We start from the raw sequence: 26595 nt of genomic DNA, 5'->3' as shown, positions 1-26595 counted from the left end.
CTTCCAGGCTGCTCTCCAAGTGGGTGGTCATGGAGAGAGGCTGCATCAGTGTCGTGAGGTGACGCTTTTAACATACAAGTCTATCCCCATGCAAGTGGATGGCGAACCTTGTCGTTTGGCTCCCTCACTCATTCGGATTTCATTAAGGAACCAAGCCAACATGGTGCAGAAGAGCAAGAGGAGAACATCCATGCCTCTGCTGAATGAGTGAGTTGGATATGTGCATGTCCTATGCCAGGAAGCCTGTCTGAGGCAGCGTATTCAGTTATAGATTTTGCATGTACTGGACTTGCAGTGTGTTTAAAAAGAAAAAAAAATCACATCTCCTGAACTTTTTCTCTACTGTATTGTAATTAATTTACGGGCTTTCTCCTGTTCTTTTACCTTCTGGGTTCTCCTCTGTCTTGCTTTTAGAAAGGTGTTGTATCTTTCAGTTATATATTTAGAGAAGTCTGCGTAGGCTCAGCAGTATGCCTCTTGGCTTATGGCAGCTCTGCATTATCTATGCTACTTGCCGTTACAGTTCTTATGATTTGTTTTCTGAGCTCTATCAGCCTGCTTTTTAAGCTCCATTAGAGACTATAACAAATAGCCACAATCAAGAGCTACTCAGGACTTCTTGCAGTCTGTACTGTGAGAGCATGCTGCCTGGGACTGCTAAAGGAGAGAGTCCTGGAGTCCTGGAAAGGGATTTTTGCACTTTTGTAGGGAACCTTGTTCCAGTATAGAAACCCAAATGAGAAAATCCAGTGCAACTTAGCTAAAAGTAAGAAATCTTCCTCTAGTCTCCTGTGCTCAATGGCAGTAGACTGTACTATTGAAGATTAGATCAGATTGGTGGATTAAGGAACCAGCAACTAGGGGAAAAGTAAGGAAAGATAATCAGAAAATAAGAATATATAGCATGAGATGGAGGTAGCACAAGTAGTGTAAAGATGAACAGGGAAAAGCAAAAGCAACTGGAAACCAGGAACACGCAAAGAAGAAAGTACAAGACTAACTTTCCTTTTCATAATTACAATTTATTTATAAGTATTACAGCAATATTTTAATAGAAAAAAGATATTTTCATTTTAACCTATGAAAATGTTCACCCAACAAAATAACTCAGGTTATTTTTGTAGACCTAATTATTATACTACTCATACAGGAGGTCTTCATTTGTGCTAAAATGAGGGATAAGTGCCTTTGCAGTTTTTCATCAAATTTTAGAAGTGATGCAAAATAGTCTGTCCATTATACATAGAGGTACTGACCTAAAAGTTTTAAGTTATGAAGGATACACAGTTCATTCATGCATCCATGCACTGAAGATTTCACTTTTCTGGGGAGCTGGGTGAGAGATTTTGTTGTTGCAGGTGTTATCGTGTCAGGGAATAAGTGAGGAAACACTTGTGAAGAGAAGTAATGTCTTTCATTAGACTAATCTAGTTGGAAAAAGCCAACAAGGTCTCAGATACACCTTTTTCTCTTTAGGTATTTTAAAGGTTGTCTGTGTTTTCAGTCTGTGTTGTGGAGTGAAAGATATTGTTTCTCTTCAAACTTCGTCTTCAACCCTTCAGAGATTCTTGTTATTCTGTTTGTCAGTCTGTTCATGTAATCAAGGCCTCCTTGGTTACTTTCAACATCTTCCTATTCAGTTTAGCACTTAGTGTTCTCTTACCGAGACTGATGCTTTAAGCTTCAGTAGACCCTTGTATCTGTAATGTGCAATTCCTGTTTGTCAGGAAAATACATAGGGCTTGCTCATCGCTCTTAAAGAGTGAAGAATAGCCTGTGAGCAGTGATGCCTGATTTCATCCAGCCACCACAGCTCAATCATTTGTGAAAGCTGGAATTGGACGGAGAGCAATCCTGAGGCATCTCTTTTTACACCAATGCAAGCTAATGCAAATGAGAAAAGAAAATTCCTGGTATTTTAATCTGATAATTTGATCTGATAATTAGCATGGCTAGGCTTGGATTTTGATGTCTGAATTTGAACTGTCATAGGGAAATGCAGCCGTAGTGTATGCCAGTTGTAAAGAAGATAATTTTTCTGACTTAGCTTGACTTGGATAAGTTATGATGACATGCTTTGTTGTTATCTGAGTCTTTTGATTTGGCTAAGAAGCTTCCCTGTAGATCTGTGTTCTGTAAAAGTACAAATGATCTGTTGAATATTTTAGTTTCAGATTCATGTATTGACAATAGTGTGAATATATCTATATATGCATGTTTATGTACGTTGCTCTGAAATGTGGAAGGGGAATGAGAGATAGGAATTGCTTATTCTAGTGTGACAAAAAGTAAATGACACGTTAAAGGTTAAACTCGAGGAGGCATTTAATATTTTAAGAAGTACATTCATTATGAGGCTGTATTGCAGTATTTCACAAGAGAAAATATTCAATTAAATATGTTTATCTATGCTTAACTTGATAGCTAGAATGTCTCCTCATTCCATTAAAATCTACTAGAAATTCTTATATTTGATTGAACATAATATTTATTTATTTATTTTTTCCTTAAGACTGTCATCTGAATATTATATGTTTGAGATTAGTAGGTGGGTCTGGAGCTACTCACTCAATTGTTAGGCAGCTGTTCATAAGCTCCTTGCAAGGAAAGTGATTATAAAATTATCATGTATCACAGTAACTCAGAGTTGCTATTATTGTTGGCCACAATGTTATTGATAGATAAGGAGAATAAGTAGGAGAGCTCTTTGCAGTTTTATCTAATCCAGTGTCATAAGTGGAAAAAGATATGATTTTTAAGATGCCTCACACTGTGTTTTTGTTTTCTTATTATATTTTTCTTTGTTCTGTGAGTTTTGAGGAGAAAGTGTTTATAGAGTATAGTGAGTTTGTCATTTGCCTTGTAGATGTACTCTAGTTTCTGGGGAAAAATAGTATTGTAAAATTGAAGAACCCATATTTAGTGTAACTGAGAAGGAACTGAGATTACATCCTTTTCTTGCTTGGGAGCAGGAAGGCTTTAGAAACACGGTTCTCTTGAGACTGTAACAGTTGCCCATCTTCCTGATTGCAGCTGCTCTCCTTTCAAATGTGGAGATGCTCCTAGAGAGGACACCTGTATATAGCAGAAAAGGATTGGACCTTGTTTGACATGTTTCTTCCCTCCACTTTCCTACTTTTATGCTTCTAGCACCTTATAATTGCACAGACATTGCCTCACATGGTTCTACGCAGCCCTTCAGGGTTGAAATTCCTTTATGTTGATTCTGTTTTATCTGTTACTGAATAATTTGACCTTTTCAAGGTGTCAGGGAAATTAAGCAGCACTTCAGAACAGTGTAAAATTTCTTAGTTTGTTAAAAATAATTAATAAAACCAGTGACTATGCAATTAAATTAAGGAAAAAAAAAACAACAACTTGTTTTTGTGGGGTTACTTGAACTGAAGGAGCATGCCTTTCCTGTTGATAGCAGCAACAGAGTGAATAGCTTCGTTGAAGCTATTAGGGAACGAGTAAATATGCTGTGCTGAATTTTGTCTGAGCTGAGCAAATTTCTAGTAATTAATATTTTATTTAGTTACTTAATTTTTCTTTCACTGCTGAATTGCCTGCAAACAAATAATGACTTTCTTGGTATATTAAATATTTCAAATTAATTATGGGCTACTTACTGCAAATAGTGAATTCTTCTTATTGTTCATCAAGCATTTATTTCTCAATATTTTCTTTTGGAAGGTAAAGGATTTTTGATATGACAAACAGATTATAAGCATACTCTTGAGCAAGAGAAGATGGTCTATTTTCAGTTTGTACTCTTGTGACGATTTTAAATTTTTGAGTTGCAGCACAGTGGAGGACAGTCATTGCTTGGTGAACACAGTTACAATACTTGTTCTAGTTTGTTTCTAATGGAGGCTGATCAAACATAAAAGGCAGACATAATCTCTTTGTTATCCTACAATGCATTAAAAATAGAGATAAATAACAAACCAGTAAAGTGTTTCAATCCAGAAACAACTTTTTAGATGCAAGGAATATAGGTGCAAGAATGAGGTGATGCAGTTGACACTTGATTATGGATGGAAACAAGGCAGATAGTGAGGTTGTGGCAAAAAAGGCAGGTTTATTTTCTTCTCATATGTCTCTTCTGTTGGTTTTCCCCATCGTGTTTTGCTAAATGCACCAGCAAAAGCAAGTTTTTGCTACTGTCAGATCAGCAGATTTTTTTTTTTTTTTTAAATTATAATAATAATAATGTTCTTACTCTCTTTCTCTAAAAAGACTTACCAGCTAATTTCTGATTCCCGAATCTCCATTATTGAAGGTAGTTTGCAAAAGAGACAACATGAGAGCTTGGTTTTCTACGATCAAGCAAGGAATGTGGTCTTGTGAATTAAAAGTAAAATGTGTGTGGAATAACAAGAGAAGCCATAGCTCAATTTTATAGGAATCATTTTCTAGTTGGAAACTACAGTTTAGTATGCTGCTCAGTGAGTTTCAGTTAGTGATCATTGTGTGAACCCCAAAAGATAGATTTTAGTTCAGGTTGAGGAAGAATGGTCTGCATGGTAGAAGAGACAGAAGAAGGAACAGCTTATAGGTAAAATGATGTTTCATATGCTTGAAGAAAACAAAGGGACCATTTGAATATAAACACTAAGAGTCAGTCTTGGGAGACACTTTATATAAAATGCATGTTTCCCTAAGGTACATGAAAGAAGAATGGAGACTGCAATTTTTCATTGTGGATACAAAATCTCTAGTAAGGGTATTTTTCTTTCTTAAAAGTTAACTAAAGTTAACCAGTCTTTGTAGACAATTCCATCCATTTGGATCTTGGCTTTGATGTTCGTTTGCATTTCTGGACTTGCTTCCAAAGTCTGCTGCCTTGAAATATTTCAGTGCCTGTGGAACACATATCCTGGGGCTCCTAGTCTTCTTTGTACAGCTGTGTACCTAGCTTGTCATTGGTCCTCCTTGCTCATGTCTTTAGAAAGCTCCTAAGTGCTGTGTAGAAGTGTTTTTCTCCATTTGCATGTCTTCTGTTGCTCTTGGCTTCTTAGCGTGACCTTGGAGCTCTGCATGTCTCTCATTCAACTTTTATGTGACACATTCTTTTTGTTTCTGTTTAAATGTTGTATGTCTTTCTCTTTCTTTCTTCTCTTCTGCTCTTTCTTTCCAATCTCTCTCTCTTCTTCCTTTTTCCTTGTCTGTCCACACTTGTGCTGCCTTTCACCTGGCCACTCATTTCCTGCTGCCTATAGTATCCATAAAGTGCAGTCTGCTGACCTGAGGAGAGTCTCAGCTCCCCCTGATTCCTTCACTGTGTGAGTATCCAGCTTTTTTCTACCTTTGAAGTTCCATAATTTGTTGCTCTTACATTGTGCATTGTTCAACCAGAAGACATGCCAGTAAAATCTAATAACAAAGGGGAAATGGGAACCCAGGACACAGCATGGCAGGCGTGGAGCAATGGTCTAGCCAGTTAAGGTGCAGTCGCACAGTACCTAAGGAAAGGGGGCAGGGCAGGTCTGGTAATTGTGACTATATTCAGCCCAGAGTACAGATTGCCAGACAAATCCATAGTGACAGGCATGTCTGAGAAGTGCCAGGTACCACCCACAAGACAAGTTTAGATGACAGGCATTTGTCCTTTGGTTTAAATAGAAAACATGGTATGAACACAGCCATAAAACATTTCTAGATAAGAAATGAACAAAATAGAAAACTGGTCTACCAAAGAAGTAGCATGATAAATGTCATGATATTGACTGCAGCTGCACTGAAGATGGAGACCCCTCCCCCCCACTTCAATAATGTTTTGATTGTTAGCAAGTCCCATGTAGTAACTTGCTAGATTGCAGCTACAATATTGAAAATACTAATATTTTTAAATATGTTGAATTGGCACTTTTATCATTATATGTAGGTATCTTCTAATTCATCCCCTTTATGGAAACATGCTGTATTATGAAAAGATCTTTGTGTGCGCAATTAAAAAAATAAAAAAATTTAAAAAATCCCGACTTAATATATAAGCTCAGGCAATACAGTGTGTCTTCAGAAATACTTCCTGATTATTCAGTCAAAAAAAAAAAAAAAAACAAACAAAACACCACACACACACAAATTTTCTTTTTATCGACATCCCTTTTGTCTTCTTGCTTTGCCAGTCTTATGCTGGATATCTTTTCAAATGGGACTACCAAATAAATTGGAGATGCATGATGGAAAATAGTAAAGTGCTGAGCTATAAATCCAAATATTCACAGCAGAAACTTGATTCCAGGCATAATTCTTATTTCATCATAGAAGAAAAGCAATGGATTATGTAAAACAAAACAAAACCAACCAACCAACCAACCAAAAAAACAACAACCACAAAACCAAACAACAAAAAAAACACCAACATTTCCCTGCCCTAAAAAATGGGTATGTGCAATAGACGACATAATTTTTCAGCCAATCAAGGATTATTTGGAAAATTGATTGAATATATATATATATATATATATATATATATATATATATATATATATTCTAAAGCAGATCTCAGATTTGCAGAAAAGGACCTGAAGGTCCTCCACCATGAGCCAGTAACATGCGTCTGTGGCAAAGAAGTCCTAATGGTGTCATGAGCTGTGTTAGGAAGAATGCGGCCAGCAGGTGAAAGGTGGTTATCCTTACATTCTACTCAGCACTGGTGATACCACACCTGGAGTGCTGGGTCCAGTTCTGGGCTCCTCAGTACAAGAGACATGGACATACTGGAGGAAACCCAACAAAGGGTGACAAAGATGTTTAAGGGACTGGCACCTCTCTCCTGTGAAGAAAGGCTGAGAGAGTTGTGACTCTTCAATCTGGAGAAGAGAAGGCTTGGTGTGGGTATTCATCAGGATCTTTACATATCTAAAGGGAGGATGTAAACATCAAACCAGCCACTTTTCAGTGGTTTCCAGCAACAGGACAAGAGGCAATGGGTTCCAACTAACACACAGAAGGTCCCATCTGAAGATAAGGAAAAGTGTTTTTATTGTGAGGTTGATCAAACTCTGGCGCAGGCTGTCCAGAGAGGTCATGTAGTCTGGCTTATTGGAGATACTCAAAAGCTGTCTGGGCATGCTCCTGGGCTACTGGCTCTGGGTGTCCCTGCTTGAGCAGGGTGGTTGAACAAGATGACCTCCAGATGTCCTGTCCAACCTCAATGATTCGGTCACATTTCAGAAAACTGCAAGTTCCTCCTTTGTTATTTTGCAAACAAGGAATGATTTCCAATTCAGTGTGCCATTGTGTCATATTGGCTGTACTCAGCTGAGGAAAAAATAATACAAATAACTTCTCTATCATTGATTTAGTATCCTAAGTAAGCCTTTAAAAATACTTGAGATATGCCTTATTGCTTACACAGAACATTAAACAAGCTGTAAGTCTGGGAGAAGGAGGATTGTTGCCAAGTTGAGGGATATCCCTTGGAGAATGACATCCAAGTTTTGATACACTTCATTTAAATGTCTCAGTTGATATCAGTTCTCAGGATAAGGAAGAGAGAACAGAGAGACTCATAAGTCACAAACTAATTTGAAAGTCAAAGATATTCTCTATCCTAAAATCTGTAAAAGACAAACAAACAAACAAAAATAGATTAAACACGCTTCTGTACTGTGGCTGCCAATTAATGTGTCTGACAAATTAAAATAAGAACCCATGAGGTATCAAGGATTTGGGTTGTGATGGCTTTGAGATTCAATTTTTTTTTTTTTTTTTTTGGTGTTTGTTTGTTGAACAATATATAAAGAGCCTGAATTATAGTTAGTACTGAACAGCATGATGGATTCTTCAGAGTCATGGTGATAGATACAGCTTGTGTTAGATAAATTCCAAGTTTTTTTTGCAGCAGTGTATGCATGGGAGCTTGAGGCAGCCAAAATTATTAGGCACATATGGTCTTTGTTGTAGAGACAGTAGAACTGTAGTGTGATCTGTTTCAAATGTTTGTACAGGGTGTAAATACAAGTGCTGAAATTTTAACTGGGACTGTTTTAAAAGGAAGGTAAAGACTTGCAGGAGGATATACATATGACAGTGCATCTGCATTATGTGGTTAATTAAAAGAAGTTCTGAAAAAAAAATCCCATTTAAAAATTGACTCACATAGGCTGTACAGTTCTTCTTACAATCAAAACAAACTGTGGATATACTGTGATTTTTTTTTTTTTAAATATAATCTCTGTGCAAATGAGAATGTGAACACTGCCTTATTGGTAAAGAGATTTTATTAATAGAGTTGATCGCAATAGGGTGTGCCTGGAAAGTTTGTATGCATGGCATGCAGGCTATGTGAATAGCAAAGGGGTAAAAGGAATAATTTTTGTGTATAGAGATCAGCTTTGTGGGTTGGGTTGAATATGGGTATTGTGTATAGGAGGAGAATCTAATGATGATCAGGGAGAAATGAGGCAAAAGGAAGAAAGTGTTACAAAGTGAGCTATTCTCCAAATGCATAATTAAAGATGAAAGTGCTTGTATACATCTTCCTTTTCTTTACTAAATGAATTACCAGAAATTGAGTCTCGTATTTATTTTGACAGATTTTCCTGTTTAGCAAGTGGGTACCTGTTTAGTGGGATCGTTACTATTGGAGAATCCACAGTGCTTGTGGAGGGAAGCATGGGAGGACCAGAGCTAGCCTGGTGAAATTAAAGAAAACAAAGACAGGGATTCTATGTGGCACCTGGGCAAGTGTTTTAAGTGTATGGGTGGGTCTAGCTTTTACACAGAAAAATTTTTGAACTCTTGCTGAAGCAAGTGTGAAGTAAAAAAGGGCAAAAAGGTTTAGTAGAACTGGGTTAACCTGGCTTATCTGGGATAAAACTCACCAAACAGAAGGAAAAAAAAAAGTCTTTCCCTGGTGGAACAGTGAAACTTATATATATGTGTATATATATATATATATAAATATATATATATATATATGTTTTAGGTAAAAAGCTCAGAAAGAGCTTTGCCTTAAAATAGCAGCGGACGGCTATTTTAATAGCAAATACTGCTAAGTATTGAAATTTGCCCATTAGAAGAAGCTAGATTATTCTGGTTTGTTGTGCCAGTACTTATGTATTAAGCAGAGAATAGCTGTCAAAAACACATTTTTAATATATCATTTGCAAGCTCTGTGAATGAGATCTCAAAAGTAAGGTTAAATTATTTTTCTCCTCTGGTTGCTATTTTCCTTTTTACAATTGTTCTAAACACTGGAACACTTAATCAGTTTTGCATGTTTATTTCTTCTCTAGGAGATAGGCAATTCATTAATCTGTCACTGCAAACGTGCCCCAGAGGAATGTGGTGTTTTCTAAAGTTTAATTTTTGCAAGGGAGGGGCAGGAGAAGATTTTATTTTCCTTTACTGTTTGCCTAATCAAATTAAAATCTGTATGTGGGTAGCTTGATGTGGCTTGTATTCTGGAAGGCCTATCAGAAATTTGTCACTGGATACTGTAGAATTGTTGGACCGTTTTTATCATCATCATTACTTCCTTTATGCAGACACAAAGAATACGAAATGGTTCACAGGGTTTATTAATAATTAATATGTGGATTAGGACATACATAATTTAAAAGTTTCTCTTCCCATTTGTATCAGGCTGGTGACATAGTAGCAGTGTTATCCAGCTGCTGTGCAGGAGCACCTAGGACAGGACCTAATCTTGCTCTGCCTGTATTCTCTTTCCTGGGTGACTGGATGCAGGAGTACATTTCTTAGGAGAAACAGCTGTGCTCCAAGTGAGTTGGCTGGTATCCTCTTTCCAGTTGCTGAATGATTAATAGGGGTGAGAGGAGGAAGTTACAGCTTTAGGCAAAGCTGAGTGGGTTTTATTGGTGAGTGGAATAGATCAGGTCACAGTCTCAGAATAGGTACATGCGACTGCTTCTGGGGGTTTGAACCGCAAGCAATGGAATCGGGGAAAAAAATAAGCTCTTCTCATTCTTCTCATTTTTGTAAGGTGTTTGCTGTTTTTATTATTCCCTCCTTCCTCCCCCCCCAATCTTGCTAGAATTGCAGAAATGCTATGGCTCAGGTGTAGGAGGGAAACAAACATACCTCTACAGTAAGCAATTTGCAGCAGGTATGGGGGTTTGTGTGTGTGTTAAAAATGAGTCCACCTTATAAACAGTTTATTCAGCATGACATTGACTTTCTAAGAGCTACCTCTGTAGAGTGGTTTCAATTCCAGTGTGCACCCTGGTGTGCCATTTGATGAATATCTACTTAGAGAGGAGTAGGCTTTAAAGCAAACAATTTTTATGCTATTTTTTATATTTATACTACTTATTTTTTATATATTTTTTGCCGTTTTTAGGTTAAAGCAAACAATTTTTATGCTTTATTTACATTTAATTTTTTAAACTATGTTTATGACTGTCTACAAGTTTTAAGAGTTCCCAGAAAACATCCCATTTCCCTTAAATTAAGAATTATTCAATATCTGTCATGTTCTGTATTGTGGAAAAATGAAATCATATTTGTTTGATAGAAACTAATACTATTTCCTTGTACTTTACAGCTACTTTGCAAGCCAGAAAAGGAAAGAAAATAATTCTTTATTACTGAAATTACATAATTTTTGATGAGGGTGAATTAGAGTAATTTTGAGAAGACTTCATAACATCTGCATACAATCATTTATAGTTTGTTTCAATGAACTAATATTTGTAGGTTTTTCTACAAGGCTCATTTGGATTATTATTAAATAATGTCTCAAATGTGCACTTCTGGTCCATGTTAATCAAAAGTCCATCGTATAAAATTCAATATGGTAAAATAGCCTATCCATGCTCCTGCTTTGAGAAGTTTGATATTTAGGTTTGTATTTAAATGAAACCATTATAGCTAATCAACACGAATGAACAGAATGGTTCAGTTGACCTGAATCTGTACTTATGGTCCTGTGGGACATATGACCTTTGGAATGTAATTCTGTGGATTGACCCGCTTGGGGAATGAGGTTCTTAAGTAGGTTCTATAGGAACTAATGGAATTCATTCATCTGTGCTTTAAATTACTTTTCATTGACTATGTAATACACTATTTTGAAGAATAATAGGTGCAAGAAATTTAAATATGTTAGGTTGAATTGCAGTGCAGCAGTTTGTGAAGATTTATATATAAATTTTCTACTGCTCTATCTGGAATGCTTTTCTTCCTGTCCTTACACACGGGCAAGCTGTTATATGCAGTATTTAGAAACATCAATTTCTATTAATACAATGTCAACATTTGCTTTCAGTGACATTCAGCACTGTATTATTAGTTTTTGCATAGATACACTTGTGTCCTTGAGCCTTGTGGTTTCTGAATATGCTCAATATGTCTAAACAAAAGGAATAGTGCAATTTGTATAATAGTAAGGATTATTATACAGTATCTGTGGTGATTACAGAAGTATTTATGGTGGAAGTGTTTTGCTCAACAGTGTTTAAGAGAGCTCTGTATGCAGCTCATGAGTTGTGTGACTGAATGAGTCAATTATTTAGTTGATGAGGACAATACTCTTAACACGTCAGATATCACAAAGAGTGAATATTCATAGTGAATTTTTAGAGGCAAAGCTATTTTAAATAGGTTATAAAATTCCGTAAGAAAGTATAATGTCAGCCAACAACTATATTCTGATAGAGCAAAGAGTATTTGAAAATAAATCATAACCAAAAGTTCAGATTTAAGCCACTGAATAAATTTTTTTGCATGTGTATGTATTTGTGCATATATACACATACATGTACTTATATGTATTTGAGTTGCAACTGCATTATTTGTGTCTGGACTTAGCTAAGTATATAAAATCTCTACCCCGCAGAAAGGGCCTCTGAGCTCTCATGTTTCTGAAAATAGCTAATTTTCTCTAGAAACTGTAGTTTCTGAGGTTATGCTTTTATGAGTAAAATAGCTGAATTTCTCAAATGGGCAAAATGGCAAGTTCAGTTGTATCTTTTAACACATACATCTTATTTATGTAGTAGTATCTTAATGTTCCGTGTCTTTGAAGAAAGGTGGTGAGCAGGAGAAGAAAATAGGAAACCCTGATGACACTTTTCAGCTGATTATGCTCCTGCACTTGACCTGGAAAGGAGCTATTTCTCCTCAAGTAATACATTACATTTAAGATAGTGTTCTTGCTTCATCATGGATGCTAATTCAGAGATATTCAGTGCACTGATGTACCAGGAAATTCACCCAGTATTTCTTGCAGTAGAGCATAGCTTGTCTGCAGTTGCCTGTATCTGACACATTCCTGTCCTGCCGTGCACCAAGGAACACAAGAAAGGCCACAGTGTGTGAAAAGAGAGGAAGTGAAATGTTGAGTACGAAGTACTAAAGACTTCACAGCCTTAGTAAATCCCACATAGACATTGCAGAGACACAAAAACACATTAAAAAAATCATCTTTCACAGTGAAGAATGCCAGCAGGTGCTGGATGAACCAGTCTGGTGGGAAACAATATATGGTAAAAGGACAAATATCAGTCAGATATCTCCTATGGGTGATCAAAAAGGATTAATCAAGGAGAAAAAGGACTAAGTGATCTCTTAGGAGTTGCAATTGCAGCTTACCATGTGAATTAAACTGAAGTGTTTTCCCTCTGGTATGGAGAGCAGTGCTGTGGTCACAGAGTGGAACTGGGAGGCCTGAACGTTACACACTAATGAGATGTGTAGCAAGGAAGAAATGGAAAAGGGTGAGTAGAGAACAGATGGTTCTGGTTCAGAGTGCAAACATCACCAGTCCTGGGCTAAGAAAGTCCTATTTGGGTAAGAGTTTTTCGTAAAATGCTTATTTTTCAGTGGGGATTGGAAAGTGTGTTTTTATTTATTTATTTATTTATTTATTTATTTATTTATTTATTTATTTATTTTGTGTGTGTGTGTGTGCAATACAATTCCAGTTTTGGTAGTTCAGACTTCAGAAGAATAATATAGATTTGGTTCTGGTTTCAGACAAAACAACAGTTTGAGACAATTTTTGGTTTGGCTTTACACTTGGCTTAATTCAGGGCATAACAAGGATGTCTGTCTTTATAGCATGGTTGAGTGTTACAGGAGAAATAAGACATTGTTGAGTTCTCCTGTCTCTCCATCCCCTTTCTTTCCAGCTGAGCTCAAAGAAGAGGTGATTCATAACCAGTCACTCCTCCAGACCTAATGATAATCCCCAGGTTATAAGCATATCTGCTGGAAGACTGAGCTACCGTCATAATAATATGTGGTGGTAGCAGCATAGGTTCGTCTCATGTTGTACCAGTGCATAAAAGATTTCACTTTTCAAGGCTGTCAGTCTGTCATTTTCATGAACCCTCCTAAGTGCAATGAATTCATTTTTTTCCCCTCAGACAAAGACTATGCAGTTAAATTCCTGTGTTTCCTGACTTAAACATTTTATTATCTTTTCTTGGCTAAAAATAAAACCCCCCATGATTTTTATTTTTGAGACTTGCATTTTGTATAATTTGGAAGGGAAGGAACACAGTTCCTTAGACTGTGTTCATTTCTGATCCGGCAATGTGACAATAAAGTTATCTATGAGAAAAAAAAAAGAAGTGTCAGACTCACTGCAATTACAGTCTTCTTCCATCTACGTACCTTTCCCTCCAGCTTGTGTGTGATGATATTCCCTGGGTTGCTGAGCCAGCTTTAGAGTCTGCAGGTGGAGACTGTGGATCTGTAGGATGATATAATGGCACCTGAGTTAGCAGCCTGCCCCTGAAGCTCTGCTGAAAGTTACCATCCCAGGTGTCTGTCAAGCAAACTGCAAAAGCTTACCTTAAATATGAACAGTGTGCCTATGTCTTTATGCAACAGTCCCCGTCATTCAGCAAAGGAAACACATTGGGCAGCCTACGTGCTACTGGGTGCATCAGTCTTACAGCTACTATTAAGGATTACTTATTTCTAAGTTATTCTCCATGTATCTTAGGGTTATCTTCATTTTTAATACAGAAATTCCTGTTCAGAACAGAAGGAGTGCAGCTCTTTGTAACATGTTGTCTTACACTTCAATTATTGAGGCACCCTGAATTCATTATCCTTTATCACTTTTTAGGCTGAGAGTACTTGTGCCAGTAGAGCTTTTTTTATACTGGGATTTGATTTTTAATCTCTACTTTCATCTGTCCGTGTGTGACAGAGCTGTCCATAAGTGACAGACAAAAAGTATGCAGTTAAGAAAACTCTGAAATATTTGCTAATTACCATCTCAGTGGCTTTACCAAGAGATGGTTCCAAACTATGTGTTAGATCTGCAGTATTTTCAGGCCATAAAGAAAATGGCTCACTTAAAAAGGAAAAAAAATGTGGATTGTGCTCATTGGTATTTAAACTAGCAGTACAAATGCTGTAGGTCAAATATTTTAAAACTGAAACGAAGGGAACAGTAAGTCTGTCTACGGCAGTGCACAGAATGCTAACTTTTAAAAGGCTGTGTGTATGTTAGGTGCTCTGTCATCAACTAAAATAAAATATAGTGAAAATAGTCTTTCAGTGGAAGCACTGAATGAATAATCTACTTTTAAATGGGACAGACCTGCCAGGACAGACTTTTGATCTGTGAATTACAATACACAAGCTATCTTTCTCTTTTTAGAATTGGAAAATGCAAATGTGATGAAGTTAATTTACATAGCATTTGGTTAAAAAAAATAAAGTAGTAACAGCAAGATGAAATATGAAAACAAAACAAAGCACTTCAGAACAACTTTCTGTCAACATATGGGCACTTAAATTTATAGATGGGAACCCATGGACAATTTCAAAAGTATGCAGGCAGCTGAGGTATCTAAATCAGTAGAAAAGAAGTGTCAGTTTTTTTTTTTTTTTGAAAGTCCCCTTGTAATTTGTGTATGGGACTCTACTTTAGAAATACAGTTCTTGGCAACATGTTTGTTGCCTGCTACCCAGGACAGAGCTGCTGAAACAGGATCTTCTGAAGATCTGGGTGGATGTTCTCATGGACAGAGAAATAATTGTCCTGAGAGATGTCCCAAGAAATCATCTGCATCCTGAATCAAAGCTTTTCTAACTTTAATAGGTCTGTAGATATGTACAAAAAGGCAGATTGCAGCAGGGAGGGCTATTTATATAGAGACTGAAGAGCTCAGAAAAGCCTGCACAATTCCAGACCACAGAGCCAGTAAATGGGCTTCTTGATCTTGCTTGTCATTTAGGATGTAACAGGTATTTTGTACAGTGGGTAGTCCTAATCTTGTACAAACATGGTGATGGGCCTGGGAGGAGCTGGCCCAGTTTAGAGGAGGCTTGCTCTTATTCTTCTTTTACAGAAGATTAAAATCTCTTCATATCTTATTTTTATCTTTATTCTTCCATGGAAAACCTTGTCTAACAAGTTTTCTTCTTTTCTTACAGTCCTCATTCCATCCCAGATCGCCTGCGGATCAGAGTGAACCGGATTAATTTGCAAGAATATGAGGGACTACTTTACGACAAGGAAAAACTGCGTGAAGCTTGTAAGTTGGAAGAAGCCAGGTTGTAGCTGCTTTTGGTAGAACATTCCATATAGATCTTATATTAGCATTAACAACAAAACAAAAACAAACCAGGGTCAAGTACACATTTTGAATGAGCCATATATGGACTATACGTTCATCTATAGATCTGTGCATATGCATATATACATTCTGTCTATATAAATACTGCCTGTATAAAGGGCATACGCAGAGAATTCAGGTGTTTTCTTACTTAATTATGCCTTCTGCAAGTTGATTTTATTTGCTGTAAAATAAGTGTTTTTCATACCTCTTTTATTTTATTTGTGTGTCTCTGTTGATTCTACTGGGTTTCTCCTAGCATATGAAACTTATTAAGGTTTTATGATTAGCACCAAATTTGAAACTGAATGAGCGACCACGATTAATTTCATATTGCAAGGGCAATCTGATCTTGAACATGGTTTTAGTGCAGGTGCATTTATCTTGAGAAGCAAATCTGGTTTCCCTTACTCTTTAAGAGCCTTCAGTTTTGCACATAAGAAAATAATCACTGTTTTGTTTCCTCATGTAATGGTTTAATTGCCACATTCAGGGGTAAGTCAAAAGCAGACAGACGGTTGCGTTGGCAACACTGATGATGATGATCCATGCTTAGAAATGGAGTTCCTTTCCTTGGTGACACACAGTCATTAATCAATGAGGGACACGTCTGCTTGTGATAACAATTTAATAGAGTCTTGTTCATGCATCTGGCTCATTATTCATATTAAATTATAAGCATGACTGTTTGTTGTGTAACAAAGCTTCAGTTCCCTCTGTAATATAGAGTGCTCTGGTAATTACAGGATGACACTCCTTTTAATTGGTTTGCTTATCTTACTGTTGGAAGATAGTTAAACTGTTTCACTTTCACCCCTCCAGTTCCACCCCTCCTTATTCTTCTCTCAGTTCATCTGCTCTCTTTCCAACAAAAGAACTGAAATGGCTTGAATTTTAATGTAGGTCCTGATAGTCTTTTTCTGAAGTTTGTTAGTACATTTGAGCCATAATTAAAGCAATCTAAGCCTTCATCTCTGGACTGAGAGGAATAATAACAAGAAGAGCATTATGGCTCACTGGAGAAGGATTTCTTTAATGTTTAAGTTGAGAGTTTGACCTTGAGTATCCTTAGGGCCATGTTGGATAGATGTTTCCAACCCTGTTGGAAATGATCTGGTTCCTTTGGTGGTTCTTCCTATGCCTTTCTAGCTGAGGATGACTATTCTCATCCAACCTTACTACAGACGTAAATTTTGTTTATTTAGTATTCATTAAATAGTCCTTATGAGTTATTTATGTGGTCTGACAAGAGATGTACAACCTTTTACACTGTTGTCACTGCAACTGCAAATAAGTATTTATTTGTCACCTTCAAAACCATTATGGTAACATTTTAAAAAGAAAATGTCCAGATAATGATCTTGCTGCTTTGAAACTTGGTATTAGACTACACATGCATTTGATCACTTGCTGATCATGTGTTTAAGAGGTTTTCATTCAAAAAGTAGATGTTTGCACACCAAAAGTTAAAATGGTTCTTTTCAGACATTGGCAGACTATCTTCAGGGGGATCCTTTTGTATCATTTTCAAATTTGTGTATAGTCAGCTTGACAATATAACATAGCTTGGCTAGAGTATTCTTCCCTGACTGTGTTCATGAGGTTGTTTTTCCTGTCTGCCCTCCTTTACCTGTCTCAATGATTATTGTGTATTACTGTTTTCACATTAAAATATCAGAAAGCAAATAATATCCCATCAGCCTACAAGAAGAAAATCAGAAAAGATATCTCACATTACCCTCTGCAGGTATTAGGAAAGCCCTGTGTAAGGCACACAACTCACAGCATACAATGATAGTCATCAGCCTGTTTTTCTGGACATAAATCTTAATGTGTCCTATCAGAATTGTCTAACCTAAGGGTTGGACTAACAAGTTTACAGGAGGCTGATCTTGATTTGAAGACTCCTAGCTAATGCTAACTATGACTGAAGAAAATCCTGTGTGGGCAGAGAAGCACTCTCTAAACAGTCAGAAATCAAACTGTTTAAAATATGAGCTCCTTGAATTCCATGAAGCAGAAAAATGGAAAATCCCTGTGGTTCACTGAGCATGGAACTAAGATCCCAGCTTCCCTGTGACTTACGGCAAGATGCTTGTATCTCCTCTGGGAACTGAGATGTAGTCAGACATCAAGCTGAATCATTATACTAGGGGACTGTACAACTTCAGTTTTTGAGGAAGGAAGTTGGAAAATCACATAAATGTTCCTTTTAAGAAGAGCAGATAGCCATTTTAATTGTATTTCTGACATAGATAATTGGATACATATTAAATGGTTTTCTGATGGGAATTCTATAGATCACTGCCTGCCTGTCCCTATCATTTACTAAACACATCTGTGGAATAAGCATGCCACCTCAGTCCTCACTAGCAAACCTTTTTCATAGAGCATTGCCACTAGAATTTATTTGGTTAGAGGAGGAAGAGGGGAGTGATGAGGCATAAGAAGTAACTCCTATTCTTTACCTAGGAGTCTATAATGGGCAGGGTGGGTTGAGGAGAAAGAGTTTTGCTGTCCAAAATAAATCACCATGACAAGTTAATGATTGAAATTTTGCCAGTCTGAATCTAAAATTAAAACACAGATAATATTTGTGCACTAGCAAAATACAATGAGTTTGATACTAATTTAGGAGGAGTTGTTGACTTCCTTGAAAGTAGAGAGACCTTGCAGAGAGCACTCAACAAATTAGAGGGCTTGACAATCACCAACAGTAAGAAGTTTTACAAGAGTAACTGCCAGATTCTGTACCTGGGATGGGGCAACTGTGGGTATATGTACAGACTGGGGCATGAGAGACCGGAGAGCAGCCTCATGGAAAGGGATCTGAGGGCTGTATTTGATGTCAAGTTGAATAGGAGTCAGCAGTGTGCCCTAGAAGAAAAAAGGGCCAAGCACATTCTGGGGTGCATCAGGCACAGCACTGCTAGCTGGCTGAAGGAAGGGATTGTCCTGCTCTGCTCTGCACTGGTGCATCCTCACCTTCGCTACTGTGTGCAGTTATGGGTGCTCCAATGTAAGAAGGACATAAAACTATTAGCATCCAAAGGAGGACTATGGACATGCTGAAGCATCTAGAGAGCAAGACATATGAGGAGCAGCTGAGGTCCTCATTGGGTCCACTTGGATTGTTCAGCCCAGAGCAGAGCAGGCTGAGGGGAGGCCTCATGGCGGCCTGCAGCTTCCTCACAAGGGGAGTGGAGGGGCAGGCACTGAGCTCTGCTCTCTGGGGACAGTGACATGACCAGAGGGAACGGCATGGAGGGGAGGGTCAGGCTGGGTGTTAGGAAAAGGTTCTGCACTGAGAGGTTGGTCAGGCACTGCAGCAGGCTCCCCAGGGAGCCTCTGCCAGTGTTCATTTGGGCAATATGTTGCCAAACATATGTTCTATTTTTTATGTATTCTTGTGTTGAGCTAGGAGTTGGACTCAATGATCTTTGTGGGTCCCTTCTGACTCAGGATATTCTGTGATTCTAAAAGCACTCACATTGGGTCTTGTTACAGTAGTATTTCTTCAGCGCCTATTTTAAGAGGGGTAGCTTCCTACAGCACAAATACAGCTCTCAGGTGCATGTGTGTCTTTCTTGATACTCACAAGAGACTCACTTTGCATATCTGTCAAGGCTTTGGCAGAACACCTGCAACTTAATTCCAGAATACTGTGCCTTACCATTCATTCCCTGCCCACACCAATTAAAAGCACTTTTACCTCCCCAGATCTTTTGAAAACTAAACCAGAATCCCACAGCAATCTGAAAAGGAAAGGGAAGCCAGTTAATAACAAATCATGCTGTTATCCCTAAAGGAACAATAGCAAAGAAGCTATTATGGTTTTTGCCTGTCACATGTCTCCATAATAGAGTTTTGAAAGCTCTGACATCAGTGTAATAATCTGGATCACTTTAACTCACAGTAAATACATTTCACTCCCCTTGTTTGCTTGAAATACTGATTTGATTCTATCAGCTGCTTCATCTGAAATTGTACTTCCTGACATCTAACAACTCATCATACAAACTGTTCCATGAAGATTAATCTTCATTGTACTGGAGGCAGACACCTCATTCTGAAAACTTGAGCAATTAAAGAATGTCATTTTGTCCTCTGAAGGTCAAAACTCCTCTTAGCCTGGTCTCTTCTGTTGCTCTCTATTTATTTATTTAATTATTTTTTAAAGCACTGCAGCTGCCATTTAACCAAGACACTGTTTCTGAATTTCCCCTTCCTTCTCTCTCCTATGTTATTCTTCTCCTTCATTCTTTCTTCTGTCAGCATCTCAGTATTGTCTGTGCGATGATTGATGCTGGTACAAGGGATGCTTATTGATCCTTCTGTGAGGGGGTGAATGCTTCCATGCACTCTCTTAGGAAAGGGATATATCCTCTCCATTTTATGTTGTAATGTTCTTTGTTGCTGCAAATGTAATTGTCAACTCTAATGCCTTCCTTATATATCCCAAGCACTTGTCACCCTAATCACCAGTTTCACTTCCTCTTGCCCAATATGATAGTTGATCCAAAGCAGCATTATAAATCACAGAATCACAAAATGACCGGAGGTGGAAGGGATCTCTGAAGTCCAACGGCCCTGCTGAGCAGGAACACCTAGAGCACATTGCGCAGGATGGCATCCAGACAGGTTTTCAATATTTCCAGAGAAGGAGACTCCACAACCTCTCTGGGCAACCTGTTCCAGTGCTTTCACTCTCACAGTAAAGAAGTGCCCTCTCATATTCAGCTGTGCTGAATATTTCCTGTGCTTAACTTTGTGTCTGTTGCCTCTTATCCTGTCGCTGGGCACAATTGGAAAGAGACTAGCTCCATCCTCTTGACACCCTTTCCTCAGATATTTATATACACTGATGAGGTCTCCCCTCAGTCCTCTCTTTTCTAGGCTAAACAGGCCCAGCTCTCTCAGCCTGTCCTTGTATGATCATCTTTGTAGCCCTCCTCTGGACTCGAACCGGTAGCTCCATGTCCCTCTTGTACTGGGGAGCCCAAAACTGGACACAATGCTCCAGGTGTGGCCTCACCAGGGCCGAGTAGAGGGGGAGGATCACCTCCCTTGACCTGCTGGCAACACTCTTCCGAATGCACCCCAGGATACCATTGGCCTTCTTGGCCACAAGGGCCAATTGCTGACTCACGGTCAGTCTGCTGTCCACCAGGACTCCCAGGCCCCTCTCTGCAGAGCTGCACTCCAGCAGGGCACCCCCCCCCAGCCTGTACTGGTGCTTGGCATTATTCCTACCATTAGAACATTAGGACACTGCACTTGCCCTTGTTGAGCTTCATGAGGTTCCTCTTGGCCTTACCCTCCTGCCTGTTGAGGCCCTCTGAATGGTAGCACAGCCCTGTGGGGTGTCAGCAACTCCAAGCTTTGTGTCATCAGCAAATATGCTGAGGGTGCACTCCATTCCATCATCTAGGTCCTTGATGATTAAGTTGAAGAACACTGGACCCAGGACTGACCCCTGGGGGGTACTACTAGCTACAGGCCTCCAGCCAGACTGCACTGCGAAGCACAACCCTCTGAACATGGGGGAACAATAGGATTATTCTTAAAAAAGGCAAAATCTTTCTGTTTATGATACCCAATTTTCCCCATTCCATTGCCACTAAGGAATTCTTGACAATGGAGGTATATGCAGAAATAATTATTAAAACCAAACACATCCATAAGTTAATTAGTGACCAAGAGGTCCTCACACCTTCTTCGTCCTTCCTAGCAACATTGTTGTAGATTTGCACTGTGAAGATGGAGGGGTGAATTAGCTCACCAGCAGCAGTAAATGCACAGGATATTTTAAATTTATTTTTTATAATTTTTATTATTTTTTTAATAGAACCTGTCAGCTCTTAGTGCCTTTTACATGTTTTGCATACCGTAGTCCTGCAGATCCCATCTTAGTAGCTCAACACCACTAAAATTAAGAGGGAATCACACTCAATCACAGTGGCAGCAGTATCAGAAATAAGTCTCAGCTCTGTGACAGCTCTCAGTCTCTCACACCACCATCTTTAACACAGAACCAGCCATTCCTCATCTCCTCTGGATTAAGATGGCACAGTAAATTAAATAGCTTTCTCTTTTACCTCCTTGCTTTTTTTGTTTGTGTGTGTGTAGGGATGGAGGGTAACATGATGTGACATCAACCTCAGATTCTTATTTCTCCTCCAGTAACCTTTCCCTTACTGATTATATCTAGCCAAATAGCTATGTTGCATATGTCACTGCCTTCAATTTCTGTAGGTTATCTGAGGGTTTTGGGGTCATCTGATGAGTTCTTATTGAGTACATGGGCTAACAAGGTTGTGGGTAATTTGAGTTGTGTACATGTACAGAGGTAACGTGGTTTCCCTAAGCACAGCGGTGTACTTAGCACAGTTTGAGAATCCCAGATCTATGAAATGTATTATGATTCTTTAAAGCTCAGGGATATAGTGGGTGAAGACAGTTTGGAGAGTATTTCATATGATTTTGAGCAACTAGCTAAATAAGAAGAGGTCAGTGCTGAGGATTTGGTGTTTACATCTTGAATCCTCATAATGTAAAGGACATAGGATCTTCTACTAGGCATCAATTTTAAAGAGGGAAATCTGATCTAGCAGATGAAGTCAGGGCAAGGCTGATTAGCCACCTAAGGAAATGTGCTCAGATTGGGAGGCTACTTTGATCTGGATGGGTGTAGGTGGAATGCATTGCACAACCCCCCTCCTTTGCCCTATAACATAAGTACCAACGGTCACTTATTTGTCAGGAGGTGTCTTAGAGTACATGGTGGCTTATTTGTAGAGGTTCTGTAAAAGGCAACATTGCCCAAAGTCTACTAGATTTCACTCTGCTTAAAAGTCACCATATTGCTCTAACAGCTTTGCTTTCTCAACATTTGTTGTTCAGATATTAGCTAATTCATGTATTTTTCTCTCACAGTGGTGTAATAAGATCTGAAACTGAGAGGGTTGAATGGGTTGCCTTAGCAAGATGATAAACCAAGAGGATTAGAAGTCAGCTGTGAGTTAAATATTGGAAACTCTGCTGTTTCTGTACTCCTAGATTCTCATGCTGGTGTTTACAGATGTAAACCAGTGATGAATGTTTGTAAATGAAACAGAAATGACAAAAACAAAGATGAAGTTACCAAAGGCATTGTTTGTGTCAAAGAAAATCTTTTTTTCCATCTTTTGTTGGATGAGACCTTGTGGGCTTTGTCCAGACAGCACAATAAATTACATTTCTCTTTTTGACACATGCACACACGCATGCATGTGTGCATACACACATGTATTCAAAGATTAGAAAGACACAGGAGTCCAACAGAAGAAAAAATATGATGTGATCAGATAATTAAAGGCAGTATATAAGTATACACACACATTTTGAAATAGGCAACTTTAATCTTGGCTTTTTCTAATTTGAGCTATTGATTTTGTAGTCATAACAACATTTGTTTAACAGAATATCTCATTGCCTGGATTAAAAAAACAACAACAACATAAGAATAAACCCAAACCACTGAACTTCCATCTCACATCGTGGCATTGATTCCACATAGAGCAGCAATATCCACAACTAACACAGTCTCTTGCCTTCTGAGCTAGTGGGGGAACTGTCACATGTAGGTTGTCCTCCTCTTTGACCTAGAAGAGATGGGCAGTATTCCAATACATTTCATAAATATATATTGACCCCACAGGAGTAGGAGAAAGAAAATACTGAGTTCCATTGCAGACTTTACAGGAAATCATGCTGTAGTTTGACTTTATGGCATAGACTTTTCTGAGAGATTTTTCTGTGCATATTCCACTTCTGCTGTTTTGTCTCCTAACACTTTCCTTGTGTGATTTCCTCTTACCGTATTCCTGGTCTTCCCCTTTGGTGTCCTGTCCCGCTCATATCCTTCCTGCCCATCTTTGTATATTTCTCCAGATCTCACAGCTCATGTTCCTGTTCTTAATGCTAAACACGTACATGTATGCATTGCTTAGTCAGGCCTCTTTCAGCTCTTAGCCCTAATACCTCTTCCTTACCAGTTTCAATTCCAAGCTCTTCATGGTCTTCGTCCTTGGTGTGGCAAGGTTTTGGAGAAGTCACTGACAGCCTGGAGGGGATGACCACCCTCTCAAATGTTCTAAAACAGGTCTGGTAACTACCTCCATTGTGTTTTACTTCCTGACATATGAGGATTTTAAAATTGAATCACTAGTGCTGAAAAAAAATAGCAAACAGCCAAGCCAACTGAATGAGGCTTAATTTCTGTCAGTAGAATAAACAAAAAAGATGTGAAGAGACACATGGCTTAGATTTGTTTGGGAAGAAAATCTTTTCATATAAACTTAGTTGTATTAAAACCATGCTGGAAAAGTCAAACCTCTTAATTTAAGTGTCTGAATATTTTAGATTTCTCTCACAAGAACTTGGTTCTACACACTTCTAATATCAGTGGAAACCCCTCAGGAAAATGACATTCTTATAACATCTTCAGTAGTGAGGATCCTTTATTTGCTACATTAAACATTTACAGTCTAATGTCTAATCTTCCCTTTCCCCCTTGAGGTATGTCAGAATAGGAATGAGTTTTCCTGGCACTCACATCTACCTTAATGATCTGTCTTGGGGCTGTTTTGTTTGGGATTTGTGTGGGTTAATCATGGTGTTAAGATCACAAATTGAATCCTTTCATAACAATAAATGGGGAAGTTAATTGAATTTTACTTTTTCTTGATGGTGTAGTATGCAATATTTTCAGGCTTCTTCCATTTATGTTCTCGGTACTATTAAAGAGGTTGATAGCTTTAGGTATTCAACCTAATGGACAGTTAATAGGAATATTTCTTCTTTGTTTATAAATTCCATATCTAATTTCATGAAGACTTAGGAAATCACTACTAATCTTGCAGTCATTAGAGCATCACATTAGCCATACTGCTGCACCTACCTCACCCTCCTCCTGCTGATACTTGATTGTGCTTAGCACTGCTAGGAACAAAAAAGCTTTCCGCAGTGCTGGTTCAGAATATGAATCAACTGCATGCCTGTCTCATCTCCTAGGGTTCTTGCACTGCTGCTCATCACTGCAATATTAGTCTGTATCCACAGCTCCTTGGACAGAGTTCTTTTCACCATTCAGGGAGCACAAAGAAGCTGGGAGCTGGATGCAAGCAGCCAGAAGAGCAGGCGCCTCAGGAGAAAAATTTCTGGCACTCGAATGCTGTGGCTTGGCCCGTGATCTGAGACTATCTGATATTTGGCATATTCCCGCGCATGGATATATCCATGTAGTCATAGGAGCGGACAGTGTGTGGGTGTATGGGAAAGTTGATCTGCGGTGCTTGTGATCTTAACACGTGCAAGGCTTTGTCTTCCCCTCCCACCTCTGACCTGACACGTGTAGTAATGACCGTGTCCCATGGCACTGTTTTGTATTGTTCACATCCTCATCCACACTGAGATATTCAGGAAAGGTAGAAGTCCCTTTATTCCCCAGTGAAAGCGTCCACAATGACATTGAATGCCAGGCATTGTATGCAGGTTAACTTTATGCCTTTAACTGATTCATCATAACTTACCCCATTTTGGCTTTGTTACACAGTGTTGCCCTATATTTAGAAGGAGCAACAATCCTGCAGTTTCAATCCTATTGTCAACCAGCAAGGGCTTGCTTTTGTTTCCAAACAGCAGCTCTTGTGAAGTGTTTTGAAAATCTTGGCTGCACGATGTATTGTGCATGCTTACCATGGTTTATGATATAAATGAGGGCTGGAAACATTTTACTTGCTGGAAGGCAAATGGGCCTCACAATCCCCAACCCACATCCCACCCTCCCCAAAAGCAACTTTTGGCAAGCAAAATTTTAGCTTGTGTTGTAGCGTTACTTCTTTACCGAAAGGGTTGTTAGGCATTGGAATGGGCTGCCCAGGGAAGTGGTTGAGTCACGATCCCTCGAGGTCTTTAAAAGACATTTATATGTTGAGCTTAGTGATATGGTTTAGTGAAGGACTTGTTAGTGTTAGGTCAGAGGTTGAACTAGGTGATCTTGGAGGTTTCTTCCAACCTAGATGATTCTGTGATTCTGTTATCCATTTAAAAAGGTTTTAAAGCATGAACTACATGGGAGGGAACCATCTGAGACCCACCTCACACACTTTATCTCTTGGCTAGCCATTGACCCATAAAACCAGAGGCTGTGCTTGTTCCAGATTTCCAGGTAGCAGAAGTCACACAGCTCTTTTTAAGAGCAAGGTCACATGACCAAAAATTCTTCTATAGCCACCGAGAACAGATGTGATATAATTTAATTGCACCTGTGAATTATCACTTGCTTTTTCAGTCATGCAGATAAGGCTCAGAAGTGCCACAACTAAACTATCTATTGCATACTAATGTTTTATTTTCAGATTTATTTTTTTTTGTTATTTCTTTTTGTGGATTTCTTTAGAATTCCAAATGTTTTTAAGGTCCTTCTGCTTTGGGCTGTCAGGAATGGTAATGGTTAAGGATTGCCGTTCTGTGTTAGCTGCATTGTTTCAGTGGGTCAAAGCTCTGGTCCCCATTAAGTGCATATACACCTTCATGGAGGAAGGAACTGGATAGACAAGACAAAATGTGTGGTGACAATTTATGAGTCAGTGGTGTAGCTCCCTAGTGCCTTTGTAACTGTTGGAGGACTATGTCTGCTGCAATTCACTTTTTAGAGCTATAAAAGATCTTAACAAACATTCCTTCAGTAAGGGCTGCAGAGGGATCTCCTGAATTGAAACTAGATAGTCATTAAGTACTCTTTGCAAAGAGCTTAAGGGTCTGCTGTCAGAGCAGGTTAAGCAATAGCAAACACTAAGCAAAGAGAATCAGTCTGTAACCCAGAGTGTCAGCAGACGTAAAACAAACCCAGCCGGCGATTGACCCTTGTTGCACTTGTCTCACAAGCTCTGTTGGGTAATGAAAAAACCCTAGAGATTGAAATAAGCATTGTTGCCTGCTGGCCTTTCTGAAAAAGAGCAGGTGGATTGGGATCACTGTTAGATGTCAGTGTTAC

At 38.6% G+C, this 26595-nt stretch overlaps 1 protein-coding gene across 3 annotated transcripts in view; it reads left to right on the top strand.

The window, feature by feature from the left end:
- DGKI (diacylglycerol kinase iota) overlaps window positions 1-26595 on the top strand; it is a gene marked incomplete at its 5' end in the record, with an annotated part of 211137 nt that overhangs the window by 124734 nt on the left and 59808 nt on the right. For 2 of the 3 annotated variants that reach the window (XM_082760598.1, XM_082760599.1), the window contains 2 exons: window positions 8-207; window positions 15376-15476. In XM_082760598.1, coding sequence (XP_082616724.1) covers window positions 8-207; window positions 15376-15476 — 301 coding nt within the window. Of the gene's footprint in view, window positions 1-7; window positions 208-5225; window positions 5289-15375; window positions 15477-26595 lie in introns of all 3 variants that reach the window. The other variant, XM_082760600.1, reaches the window with a different exon arrangement.

Source organism: Aythya marila, assembly GCF_965140915.1.
Source record: "Aythya marila genome assembly, chromosome: 1".
Taxonomy (NCBI): domain Eukaryota; kingdom Metazoa; phylum Chordata; class Aves; order Anseriformes; family Anatidae; genus Aythya; species Aythya marila.
This window is presented reverse-complemented; position numbering and strand designations above follow the sequence as displayed.